This window comes from Scylla paramamosain, chromosome 5 (genome assembly GCF_035594125.1).
Source record: "Scylla paramamosain isolate STU-SP2022 chromosome 5, ASM3559412v1, whole genome shotgun sequence".
Taxonomy (NCBI): domain Eukaryota; kingdom Metazoa; phylum Arthropoda; class Malacostraca; order Decapoda; family Portunidae; genus Scylla; species Scylla paramamosain.
Window position 1 is genome coordinate 24555056 of NC_087155.1, and position 12500 is coordinate 24567555.

At 50.2% G+C, this 12500-nt stretch overlaps 1 protein-coding gene across 8 annotated transcripts in view; it reads left to right on the top strand.

The window, feature by feature from the left end:
* The window catches only part of LOC135100691 (uncharacterized), a 99366-nt gene that overhangs the window by 5807 nt on the left and 81059 nt on the right, over positions 1–12500 (top strand). For all 8 annotated transcript variants that reach the window (XR_010268875.1, XR_010268874.1, XR_010268873.1 and 5 more), the window contains exon 2: positions 8777–8872. Coding sequence is in view for 5 of the 8 variants with exons in the window: in XM_064003861.1 (XP_063859931.1) it covers positions 8777–8872 (96 nt within the window). In the remaining 3 variants the exon portion in view is untranslated. The remainder of the gene's footprint in view (positions 1–8776; positions 8873–12500) is intronic.

Below are 12500 nucleotides of genomic sequence, written 5' to 3' on the forward strand. Positions count from 1 at the left end.
CTCTCCTTTTCTCCCTTTCGTTTCCCTTATTACCCACTTTTCCCCCTTTCTTTCCTTTCACCTCGTTTCGTACCTCTCGTCTTACTTTTCCATCTATTTGCCTTTTCCTCTCCCGTCCTTCCCCCACCCATCATTGTCCCCATACACAGAAATAAGAAACAAAACTCTAGAATAGGGAAGACAAATGATGAGGTGGAAAAGACGGACAACTTGATGGGAAGGGAGGAGAACAAGGGATAGCTGAATAAGTGTGTGTGTGTGTGTGTGTGTGTGTGTGTGTGTGTGTGTGTGTGTGTTATTCCCTTGTATATTCTTACGACTCTCAATATTGCGGGTGGATGGGGAGGTGTAAGTGTGGATGGTTAGGTGTACATGTGTAGGTGTAGGTGTCTGGGTGTGGATGGTTAGGTGGATATGTAGTCTTTCTTGTCTTATCATTGTTTTTTTCCTCCTGAGTTCGTAAGAATAAGTGGGATCTGAAGAGGTGGTGGGGATGAAGGGGTGAAGGGTGGGGAGGGGTTTGGCGTAAGGTCACATGGGGAGGTGTTGCGGTGTTGTGCATATTCGCATTCCCTCCACTAAACCCGTGCCTTCCTCAACACGACTTTCATTCCTCGCCTCTCGCCTCCCATTCTCCCGCCCGCGACCTGTCATGCTGCTTCTTTCCTTGTGTCTCCTCTCCCTTGTTGTTGTGGAGTTTGTCTTTCATTTTGTTTGTTTTTCCTATTCTCAGTTTTTTTTTCAACTTTTTTTTCCTCCTCCTCCTCCTCCTCCTCCTCCTCCTCCTCCTCCTCCTCCTCCTCCTCCTCCTCCTCCTCCTCCTCCTCCTCCTCCTCCTCCTCCTCCTCCTCCTCCTCCTCCTCCTCCTCCTCCTCCTCCTCCTCCTCCTCCTCCTCCTCCTCCAAGACTGACGCGAAGGGAAGAGAAAGATTGGACAGGGAATGTGACCCTTGACACTCTCTGCGTCTCTCCTGACACTGATGATCTCTGCGCATTATTGACCTGTGATTCTGTCCTGCCTCGTTTCAATATTGTTCCTTCTTACCTACGTACGTACATATTTGTCCCCCTGTCACTTCGTCTGTTTACTTTAGGAGAAGATTGTAGTCTTTTGTGTGTGCGTGCGTGTGTGTGTTGGCAAGGAGTACTGGAGGTGATAGTTCTGAGGGAGGGAGGGAGGGGGAGGGAAGAATCAGGTACAGGTACAGACGAGGCCAGGTGAGGCGAGTGTTGCGGTGGCGGCGCTTGTCTTCCTGTTAGTGAGGTGATACCTGTAATTTAGCACCTCCCTTCCCTCCCGCAGGTAACATTCAAGTAACACTCCCCCGCCCCATAAGTCCCGCAAAACCCTATAATTATTTACTGCCTCGGTTATCATCAGTACCTTGCAATTTCCTTCGACTTCCCTATTCGGCAAGGAAGCGTCTCTTACGAAATCATCCTTTAAACTCCCCACGGGTCCCTCTCTTCTCTGCCCTCCCTCTGCGTCCTCCAGTCTGACCCTATACGTCTGCATCTCCCTCCCTCTCCCTCTCCCTCTCCCTCTCCCTCTCTCTCTCTCCCTCTGCCACTGCGCCACACACAGACCTTTATAAATCACTATGATGTACGGTATTTGTTGTGTGTGTGTGTGTGTGTGTGTGTGTGTGTGTGTGTGTGTGTGTGTGTGTGTGTGTGTGTGTGTGTGTGTGTGTGTGTGTGTGTGTGTGTGTGTGTGTGTGTGTGTAGTAAGATCCCACACATATCCTCCTCCTCCTCCTCCTCCTCCTCCTCCTCCTCCTCCTCCTCCTCCTCCTCCTCCTCCTCCTCCTCCTCCTCCTCCTCCTTCTTCTGCCCATGCTCCAAGTATTTAATGTTGTGGTGTTCCATGTCTTGTATCACGCCGCCTCGTACGGACACGTGCCAGATACTCTCTCTCTCTCTCTCTCTCTCTCTCTCTCTCTCTCTCTCTCTCTCTCTCTCTCTCTCTCTCTCTCTCTCTCTCTCTCTCTCTCTCTCTCTCTCTCTCTCTCTCTCTCTCTCTCTCAGTAATATGAGCGGATTTACTTTACTTTTTATCACGGTGATGAGGTGCAGGTAACACTAATTAGTAGCTGTCGTAACACACCTGCGTGGCTTCAGATGGGAGTGACAGGTCCTGCGGCTTGGTAGTGTTGCAGGAGGCAGTACATGTGTGTGTGTGCTGGGCTGAAAGGCAACACTCAGTCTTCAACAGGACTTACATTACATCTTAGTCACTTCACGAGGGGCTGCACCTTCATCATCTTCCTCCTCCCTCTTCCCTTCCTCCTCCTCCTCCTCCTCCTCCTCCTCCTCCTCCTCCTCCTCCTCCTCCTCCTCCTCCTCCTCCTCCTCCTTCTCCCTCTGTCTTTCTATACGTAGCTCTTTCACTGTTTTAATCTGTCACCTGTCTCTCATTTCTACTCCTCCATCTTATTTCGTCTTCCTTTTAGCAAACATATTAAAAATTGTTGGTAATACTTTTAATGTTGTCTCAAGTGACTTTATTACTGCTGGGTTTGAAATTTACTCTCTCTCTCTCTCTCTCTCTCTCTCTCTCTCTCTCTCTCTCTCTCTCTCTCTCTCTCTCTCTCTCTCTCTCTCTCTCTCTCTCTCTCTCTCTCTCTCTCTCTCTCTCTCTCTCTCTCTCTCTCTCTCTCTCTCTCTCTCTCTCTCTCTCTCTCTCTCTCTCTCTCTCTCTCTCTCTCTCTCTCTCTCTCTCTCTCTCTCTCTCTCTCTCTCTCTCTCTCTCTCCCCGTCAGTCCTCTATTCCAGAACCACCACCCTGTTTCCTTCCCTTCCCTTCCTCGGCTTTTCACTGCCATTCACTGCTCGTCAATCCCGGAAGTGACCGTAGACTAATTGGCCCTCGGTAGTGTCATGCAGTCGAGGGATCTGCTGTGATCACTCCTAGTATGCTTCATGTATTGCCTCCACCTTAAGCCCCCCTGATGTACTGACACTTACAAAACCTGACTGTTGGTAGATTCTTACATCGGAGGATTTGAGATTGAGATTAAAGGCAAAACACACTAGAAACATATGTGAGAGGTTACTTGGTGTTGGTGTAGTCGCAGTTGTGTCGCGCCAGTGAGTGTAGAGCCCGAGCAGGGCGAGTGCCTAATCCAAACCACAGTGCCAGCACCATATACAGTTAGCACATACTACGGGCACTGCTTGAGAAATGAACCTGACTCATTGCCTTCATGTCCTCAAGGTTCAGGGCGTGGGAGGAGGGAGGGGAGTGACGGGTTATGTTATTAAGAGATGCGCGGCGCGGAATGAGGTGGCAGGCGTGAGGCGGTTGGGAGGTCGGCGTGGCACTGGCTGGGCAAGTGCCAAAGCTATATGGGGAGCCCTCGCCTGCACAGCCTTGATACCTGACACATGAATGCCCCGTCATTATGGCCGCACTCACCCCCTCGACCCCTAATTCTCTGAAGCATCACCACTGTCCAACCCCGATCTCCATCCACCCGCGGCTCACTCTTCACTCACAGGAAGCGTTAGCGTGTGGTGGGGGATGCTAAAAGAACACACACACACACACACACACACACACACACACACACACACACACACACACACACACACACACACACACACACACACACACACACACACACACACACACACACACACACAGAGAGAGAGAGAGAGAGAGAGAGAGAGAGAGAGAGAGAGAGAGTAAAGGAGTTAATGATTTGTGTGTCTTTGAAGTTTCCTAAAGCGTCACTTAGTATACACCTAACTTTTGTTGGTGACAGTTTGTGGTGACTTGTAGGATGGAGATCTTGCGGTGATGAGAAAAACATCTAAGTTGTTTCATCTTTCTGCTGCCTAAAGTTGAAGAAAGCGTCGTCTGAAGGGGGAGGAGGTGAAGGTTCATTAGCCACAAAAAGGACTCCACCATATGGCTTTGTTTACCTTGTCATGATATTCTCGAGTGTAGAAGAGAAGGAAGAAGGGGGTACGGTGTTGGAAAGGGCACTCATTTCCTTCTCACTCCCGCCTTCTCTCCCTCCTGCTCCTCAGTCACTCATCACTCCTCCACTGAAAAATCTCCCTCCTCACTCATTTCTTTACCTGCCTTGTTTTTCTTTCATATTTATCTTCCCTTGTTGCTGCTTCTCGTCCTTTCTCATACCTGATAATATTTTCTTGTCCTCGCCTTTTCCAACGGCATGTGCAGCAGGAAGGTGTCTGCCGTGTTGGATCATCAAGTGGGTCCTGTCCTGTGTGTGTATATAAGAGGGTGTCCTGTCCTTGTGTGCGATGGCCATCCCATGCCCGCCCCGCTTGGCTTTGTCCTTGGTGGAACTCCATCAGGCGTCCGTGTAGGAAATGGGATGGTTCTGTTCTTCTGAGTGTAACCTTCGCTTGTGATGCAACTTTTTGTAGTGTTCCTGAGTCAGTGGAGTGAAGAGCGTGTGTGTGTGTGTGTGTGTGTGTGTGTGTGTGTGTGTGTGTGTGTGTGTGTGTGTGTGTGTGTGTGTGTGTGTGTGTGTGTGTGTGTGTGTGTGTGAAGGTCTTCTCATTTAACTAAGCATTTGATTACGTCTTCGTTGTATGTGTGTGTCTGTGTGTGTGTGTGTGTGTGTTTGACCATCCCTCCGTCCGTCAAAAGTGTTTAATATGCAGTGACTGTGTGACGCATCCGCTGTCCTTGTGTCCTTGTGTCCTCAATTTTTTTTTTTTTTTTTTTTTTTTTGCTCCGCCGCGCCCCTGTCTGCGCCCTGCGTCACGCCGAGCCTCGTGCTCTCGTCTCCACATGCCGGTGTTCAGAAGGAACCGACACGTGGTGCAGTGCAGCAGACGCGCGAGGACACGTCTGCCACGGCACGGTGTTAAAAGCTGCAGAATCGTCCTCATTATTTCGGGTATTGATTCTAACATGTAATTCCTGTAGCCTAGGATGCAACTTATTATAATTCTTCCAGTGATATTCTTCAGACATTCACGCGAGTTTCAGCCATTACTCTTGCACTCACTGACCCTTCGCGCCCCGACGAGACCGCTCACATGCATTGCGCCTCCTTAGTTCCTTAATTTACAAGCTGCTGACGCTCATGCTTCAGTATATTTCAAATTTCAGGTCATTGATTTCCACCTCACTCTATAATGTATTCTGTACATTTCCATTCCGTGCATGACAAGTCCAAACACAACCTACCCCGGACGGTCCCTCTCCACCCTCAGGGTGGCGGGGGGCCGCTCGTGGCCGCCTCCTCCTCACCTCCCCAGAAAGACTCACAGGGTGGCGGAGTGCACTCATTTTCTCTGCGGCAGCAGGTGGACAGGTGGAGCAGCGCCAGGAAGGTCAGTGTCAGCCGCCCTAACCCTGGCCACACTCCTTCCTGTGTAGCAGGGAGGCAGGGTGGTGGCGACGCATCCCAGCCACCGCACCTCCGTCATGCCGCTGCTTTAATGTTGTTTCCATTAATCTGGTTTTAAGCAATATACCTTATGTACATGTATTTTTATTTATTTGTTTTACAGCTTAATTCAGTAACGGCCCCGTATGCCTTTACCAAATTAATACATCCATAACTTCAATAATAGCCATGTGCTTGTGGTGACCATGATGTGCCCGACGCGGCGGCCGGCGGGGTGAGGCGGTGCGGAACCTCAAGCCCTCGGGTTGGTGTGTCCTGGGCTGGCAGGACTAGTGACCTTCACAGTGCTGGACTGGGCCAGCAGGGCTTGCCCACGCTTACCTTCCTCTACGTTCTGTTGTTTCGTGGCGCCGTAGAGGCAGACGGTGAGGAGAGCGGTGACCATATCGGTGTTTGTTGACGGCTTCCCTGCAGCAACATCCGAAATGCAAAGGGTGTCTTGTCTGTTATTCCAAGTCAGAATTTTGGACGGAGCCACGAGAGGCACCTCCATTTGTCTTGAGCTTGGTCCCAGCTGCCCCACTGCCTGCCCCGCACCGCCTTGTCGGGCCGTCACGGAAGCCTTGTTTCCGGCACCTAATGATGGTTCATAAGCTTATTTATTTTTCGTTTGTTTTCCTTTTTAGTTTTGGAACATCCTGAGCTTTTTGGGAGAGATAGACGAATTCCCGGTAACTATACGAATACCTGGTAGTGGTGAGCAAGGTCTTGGTGGTGAGTGGCGGCAGCCGCGTGCCGGGCAGTGTATCCTCCACCCCCATCCTCCCCCTCACCACCGTTCCCACACAGCCGTGCCCTGACGCACCACCCCCGCCTCGCCCCCTCATGCTCGCCGGGAAGAACCGTGTTTTTCTTTTTTTTTTCCCCTACTTTCTTCACGCATTATTTATGATTTTATTAGCTCATTGCGTACTCTTTTCGGTTTATTTGTTTCATTTTGTACATACTTCCATTTCTTTATTCTTCATGCTATGATCCACTACCTATCTCTGCTGCATGTCTGCGTGTTGTGTGCAGTTCTCTCGGTGGGTTAGAGTGGCGGCGAGGACACGGGTCACTCAGCAGCGTGTACACCAAGCACGTGTCCTGCGTCACTCCCTCCAGACGGCATGTTGGCCGCGGTGGTGCGGGGCCTGCTGTGTTGGGGACGCGGAGCATGGCCTCACCCTGTCCCCTGTCCCGCCCCGCGTCCCTCCACGCGACGCCTGGACGCGGGGCCGCTTGTGTCCAGAGCTAAGCTGTACCCCAACTTGCCTCAGGGACCAGGACGCCCACCAGCTCTCCTTCCCCCGCCGTGGCACATGAGTGACTCCTCAATCCTAATTGGGTGTTCCGAGCACTGGCCATGCAAATGTTCCTGATTGTTGTCCCGTCCGTGGTGCTCACGAGGGTAATCTGTCATGCGTCGTCAGTGGTGCTCGGTGAGAGGGTGAGAGTAATTTGTCTTGCGCCGAGGAACCGGATGGAAAACATCCCCGCAGTGTTCAGTCACTCGTGTGTTGAGTACTGCGCAGTAAACATAATTTTGACAACGTAAACACCAGGGTGCATTTGGCAGCTCAGGTGTTCTGTTGGAAATATCAGAGGTACAGTACTGTAAAAAGTAAATAAGTAAATAAATGACTTTCGTATATTGTGAGTATTGCTACTCTGCGCAGCAGTTGTTGGTGGAATACGCAGAGGACAGTCAATCCGAGAACGCTGTGCTTCTCACTATCAGACGTGTCAGTCACCTATACCAACATGACAAGCTGCCACACTCAGCAGCGGATGTTCTTTCCTGCACCCTACGTGCACCCACCGATCAGCTATGCGGAGTTACCTCTGTAACCTGCGGCGTGAAAATGGGTATATATAGATTCAAAAACTTCACAAAGTCTAGTACAAGATACCGCAGCATTTGTTGATGTTATTTTGTGGAGGCAACTTCAGCGTCCCAAACTGTTAGACGGGCGTGTCGCGGCCAGCCCAGAAAGCAGGTTGTGGGCGGAGAATGGCTGCAGCAATTCAGGGTAAACATTTCACATTTACAGTCAAATCATTCCCTCCGCTTCACTGACATGCCCCCCTCGTGCACCCCTCACCTCACCCCACACCACCTCTCACCTGTTGTCATGAGCCACTGTTCAAGCCGGCGAAAGGCGTCCAATACTCAACACTTTGTCTCCTGAGCACGGGCTGTCGCGCCTTTAATCAGAGTGAGGCCAGAAGGCGAGGGTTCGGAACCCCGCACTGCTTTCTGTTACCTGGCGAGGACGATCACCGGTCGCCGCATTTGGCTGGTGTGTGAGGTGTGTGGCGGGGGAGAGGAGGTGGAGGAGGCACGCTCGGCGTCTTGACAAAGTAAATAAATCAAGTGGCCAAAGAGAAGCCCAACCTGTCAGGCTGCGAGACGCTGCTCTGTCCCGGCCAATAAACGTGATGAACACGACACTTTATTGCCGGTTTGATGGCTTGTTTATTTTTCCCCAAGGAGTAATCATTGATGAGAGTTGTGCCCCATAGTGATGGCGGTGCCTCGGTGGTGGGAGGGATGGTAAGGGGCGCCCCTCAGACCACCTCAACGGGAGTCGCCTGCCACCTCCTAGGTGTGGTCAGCGCGTCCCTGTGGTTTCCCTTCCCTTGAATTTCTGCTGCATGCTCCCTGATGTGTCTGTATGGCTGTGCCTCCCGTGCTGCCGCTGCCGGCGAGGCGATGTGGGTGTGGTAGTGCACTGTGGCTCATCCGCTGAGTTAAGAAGTAGTAATTACTAGAATATAATTAACATGTAGTATCGGAAATACTAACTCACGACCCTGCTGCCTGTGTGCTGTTGTGAAGTAGTTACTAATACTAGACGCGTAGGAGTCGCCGCGCTGGAGGAGGACCGAGACGCAAGTAGGCAGGTAGGCGGCGGAGTAGTGGTGTTGTGTGTGGTGACGACAGCATTGTGGCGGTGTGTTGTGTCGTGGTGGCTGTGTGGTGGTGTATCGGTGTAGTGGACGGGATGCATGTCCACATGTCCACCTGGTGCATCACTGGGGAGTGTCCTCACTGTGTACTAACTCCTCCCTCCCACCAGCTGGCGGGAGGCGGTCACTGACTGTGTATTGCTGTTGTGTGTGATACAGGAAAGTTTATGGCTCACCTAGCAACACTTGAGGCCATCAGCGGCAAACCCAGACACACACACACACACACACACACACACACACACACACACACACACACACACACACACACACACACACACACACACACACACACACACACACACACACACACACACACACACACACACACACACACACACACACACACAGGACAAGGAGCAGAGTTAGGAAGGATACACACAATAGGACAAAGAAGGTACATCCTGACGTGTGTCTCGCCCTCACAGGACGGCCTGCAAGCCATCCCGTCACCCACCTCCCCGCCCTCGCCCGCCCGCCAGACAGAGCCGCCCGCCACAGCAGAACAGGAAACCAAACCTCTGGTGAGTACAAATTTCGTGTATTCTCTCTCTCTCTCTCTCTCTCTCTCTCTCTCTCTCTCTCTCTCTCTCTCTCTCTCTCTCTCTCTCTCTCTCTCTCTCTCTCTCTCTCTCTCTCTCTCTCTCTCTCTCTCTCTCTCTCTCTCTCTCCATTTTCGTTACTGCAACGTACAATTTTTATTTTTTCTTGTGTTGAAGTTGGTAAGATGAAGTAAGCAAGACGAAGAGGAAGAAAAAAATACCAGCATCAGTAACACACACACACACACACACACACACACACACACACACACACACACACACACACACACACACACACACACACACGCAATCTTAAGTATCCGGTAATCATTGGTAAATTTGTCATGCAGTGGTTGACGAATTCCTGTCTCATGTTCGGCGCCTGACTGAGACTGACTGAGAGAGAGAGAGAGAGAGAGAGAGAGAGAGAGAGAGAGAGAGAGAGAGAGAGAGAGAGAGAGAGAGAGAGAGAGAGAGAGAGAGAGAGAGAGAGAGAGAGAGAGAGAGAGAGAGAGAGAGAGAGAGAGAGAGAGAGAGAGACCAAACCCCAAACATGAATGAAAGAAGAGAAAACAACCTAACCCTGTGCTCCCCAACTTCTCCCCCTCCCCATTTTTTTCTCCCGACACGTCCTCCTCCCCTGCTCCTCCACCCTAGTCACCCTCCCCCCTGTCATCACTCACCCCTTGCCAAGATCTTGTCCTCGAACCCTCGCCACACCCCACAACACTCCCACAATACCGCCACAACACCCGCCACAACACCCCCCACAACACCCCACACTCGTACTCTGCATCCTTCTTACGATTCCTCTTCATTCATTCGTCTCTCCTTTCATTTACAATTGTTTATCTTTCCCTTTCTTTATCCATGCCTTCCCTCCTCCTTTTCTTCTATTGTGGTTCATGATTATTTTCTTCCTTTGTTCATTCCTTTGGTCTCTCCTTCCTCCTTTCATCTTATAATTGTTTCTGTCTTCTGTCTGTTCCTTCTGTTTTTCCGTTTCCCGTCCATAATAACTGTTCCTTTTCCCTTTCCTTTACTCCCATTCTTTCTTTCTTCCCTTCATTCCTATAATTGTCCTTATTCCCTGTCTTTCTTCATTACTTTATTATTGTGCCTGTCTCCCTTCCTTCACCTCTGCCTTGTTTCCTTCATTCTTTGTGTTATTTTTCAGTAATGCTCTCTTCCTTCCATTCCTCCTCATCTTGCTTTTCCTCTCTCTGATTCTCCTTCCTTCTCTTTCCTCCATAATAGTCCCTGTCCTTATAATGTTCTCCTCCTTCCTCCTCCTCCTTCACAATCTCTCCAATTCCGCCCTTCCTCCCTTTAATTCTCCTCCATCACGTCTTTGAACATACCCATCCTCCTAGACAGTCAATCCGCCGCGCCCTGACTCTCCCTCCCCGCTCCCTGCCCCGCCCCGCCCCCCGCCAGCATCTCAGAGCGGAGGGACGTGGGAAAGTGGCCGCTAGTGAGGGTGAAGGGCCTTTGATGTTACCCGGGCATACGTAGACTTAACGGCGGAGTTGGCACGGTGCCCCGACAAGCCCCGCCGTGCTCAGCCCCGCCCCGCTTGGCCCACATCATTTGTTTTTATTCCCTCGCAGTGCCAGCTTCCGTATCTTACCCATTCCGGCTGAGATAGGGCGGGGCGGGGCAAGGCAAGGTGGGGTGGGGCTGTAGGAGCTTGTGAGTGCCTCGGCTGTAGGATAGGACAGGACTTGAGACTCACTGGTGCAGCAAAATAAATATTGAACGTTTTTGCATCAACGGCCCCCAGAATGTATGATGATGGTGATGGACGAGAGAGGGTGGAGCTTGTGTTTGTGTGGGTGGACGGGTGGAGGCGGATATGGAAGGCGAGGTGGGTAGGTGGTGGAGTGGATTGATGATTTCGTTGTGGAGTAGGAGGTAGTGGTAGAAGAGAATAAGGTGGAGGACAACAAGGAAGTTTTAGAATATGTACCACTTGCTTTTCAACACCCGATCATAAATTCTTTCTTCCCTCTTCCACCATGCTTCACCTCGCCTCTCTACCACCCTCTACCGCTCCACCCCTTCCACCTCTCCTCGCTTCCTTCCCTACCCCTCTCCACCCCCCTCCCCACCTCTCTTCGCCTCAGAACGCATGGAGGAGGTGGCGTCTTGGGGAGCAAAACACGCCCTCAAACCAGGTACCCTTGGGTGATGTAAACTGAAGACTTTCGTTAATTTTTGCTCCTGTCACGAGACCTCAGTTATGTGAAGAGGAAAGGAGAGGAAGAGGAGGAAATTAAGAATCTTCGTCTTTATTTTTTTCCCTTCTCCTCCTTTCCTTCTTCCTTATTCTCATCTTGTCTTCGTCTTTGTCCTTGCTTTTTTTTTCCTCGTCTTTGGTTCCGTCTTTGTTCTTATCTTCGCCCTCCTCCTCCTCCTCCTCCTCCTCCTCCTCGTCCTCCTCCTCCTCCTCCTCCTCCTCCTCCTCCTCCTTCCTCCAAGTTTATAATGAATTACTGCACTATGTTCCTCTTTTCTCACCCTGGTGCCTCAGTTGACAGATTTTTATAAACTGAGAACAGGTTGAAGAGTCACGGGTCTCTCTCTCTCTCTCTCTCTCTCTCTCTCTCTCTCTCTCTCTCTCTCTCTCTCTCTCTCTCTCTCTCTCTCTCTCTCTCTCTCTCTCTCTCTCTCTCTCTCTCTCTCTCTCTCTCTCTCTCTCTCTCTCTCTCTCTCTCTCTCTCTCTCTCTCTCTCTCTCTCTCTCTCTCCCCCCTCCACCATCTCTAAAATCCCTTTACCTCTCCCATTCACCCATCTTCACCTACCGTTTCTCGCTGCCACCAGCCTCGCCTCGCCTTACACTTTCAGCAGATACCCATAAAGAGTGGCCGTTTTCTATCGACGCACCAAAGAAAAGGAGTTCATCGGGGAAACTATACGATTTTGAAGCAACCTTTTTATGTATGTTAGTTTTTGTTCTTTAGTTTAATAATATAGAATTTTTTTTATTTTCTCACACTAATACTACTGGGAATTTCAAGTGTTCTTTTCTTTTCACCATTTTTGTTCTGTCTTGTGTAATCAACTTAATTCCATGCAGTTGAGTAAATATAATGATAAGTAATAGGTTTGTTGTGTGTGTGTGTGTGTGTGTGTGTGTGTGTGTGTTGCAAAGGTGGTAAATGAACGTTTTCTCCTTTTTTTCGTTCGTAATGTTATTTTTTGTTCCGCTGACTATTAAAAAAAAATAAAAAAACGAAATTGTCTACATGAGTTGTCCAGCTGGCCCTCCTTGGATTCCTAATGGTGTGTGGTGTTCACGTGATGGCTGATATAAATAGGTGTGTCATCAGTCAGCGTGTGGTGGTCTTGGGAAGCAATGCAGCACCGTGACTACTAAGAAGGAGGCGGGCAGGCAGGCGGTGATGCAAGGCTGGTTCTGCCTGGCTCAGATCTCCACACTTTGTAATTCACTGTAGTATTTCGTGTCTTTCTCAGAGTCTGAATCTAAGGAGAATTGTATGATGCACTTGAAGCCAAGAAAAATAATTAAGAACTGGATTATAGTATTGGAAAAAAGGGAAGAGTGAAGAAAAAATTAATAAGCAAAAAAAGTATGTGGAGTGGGG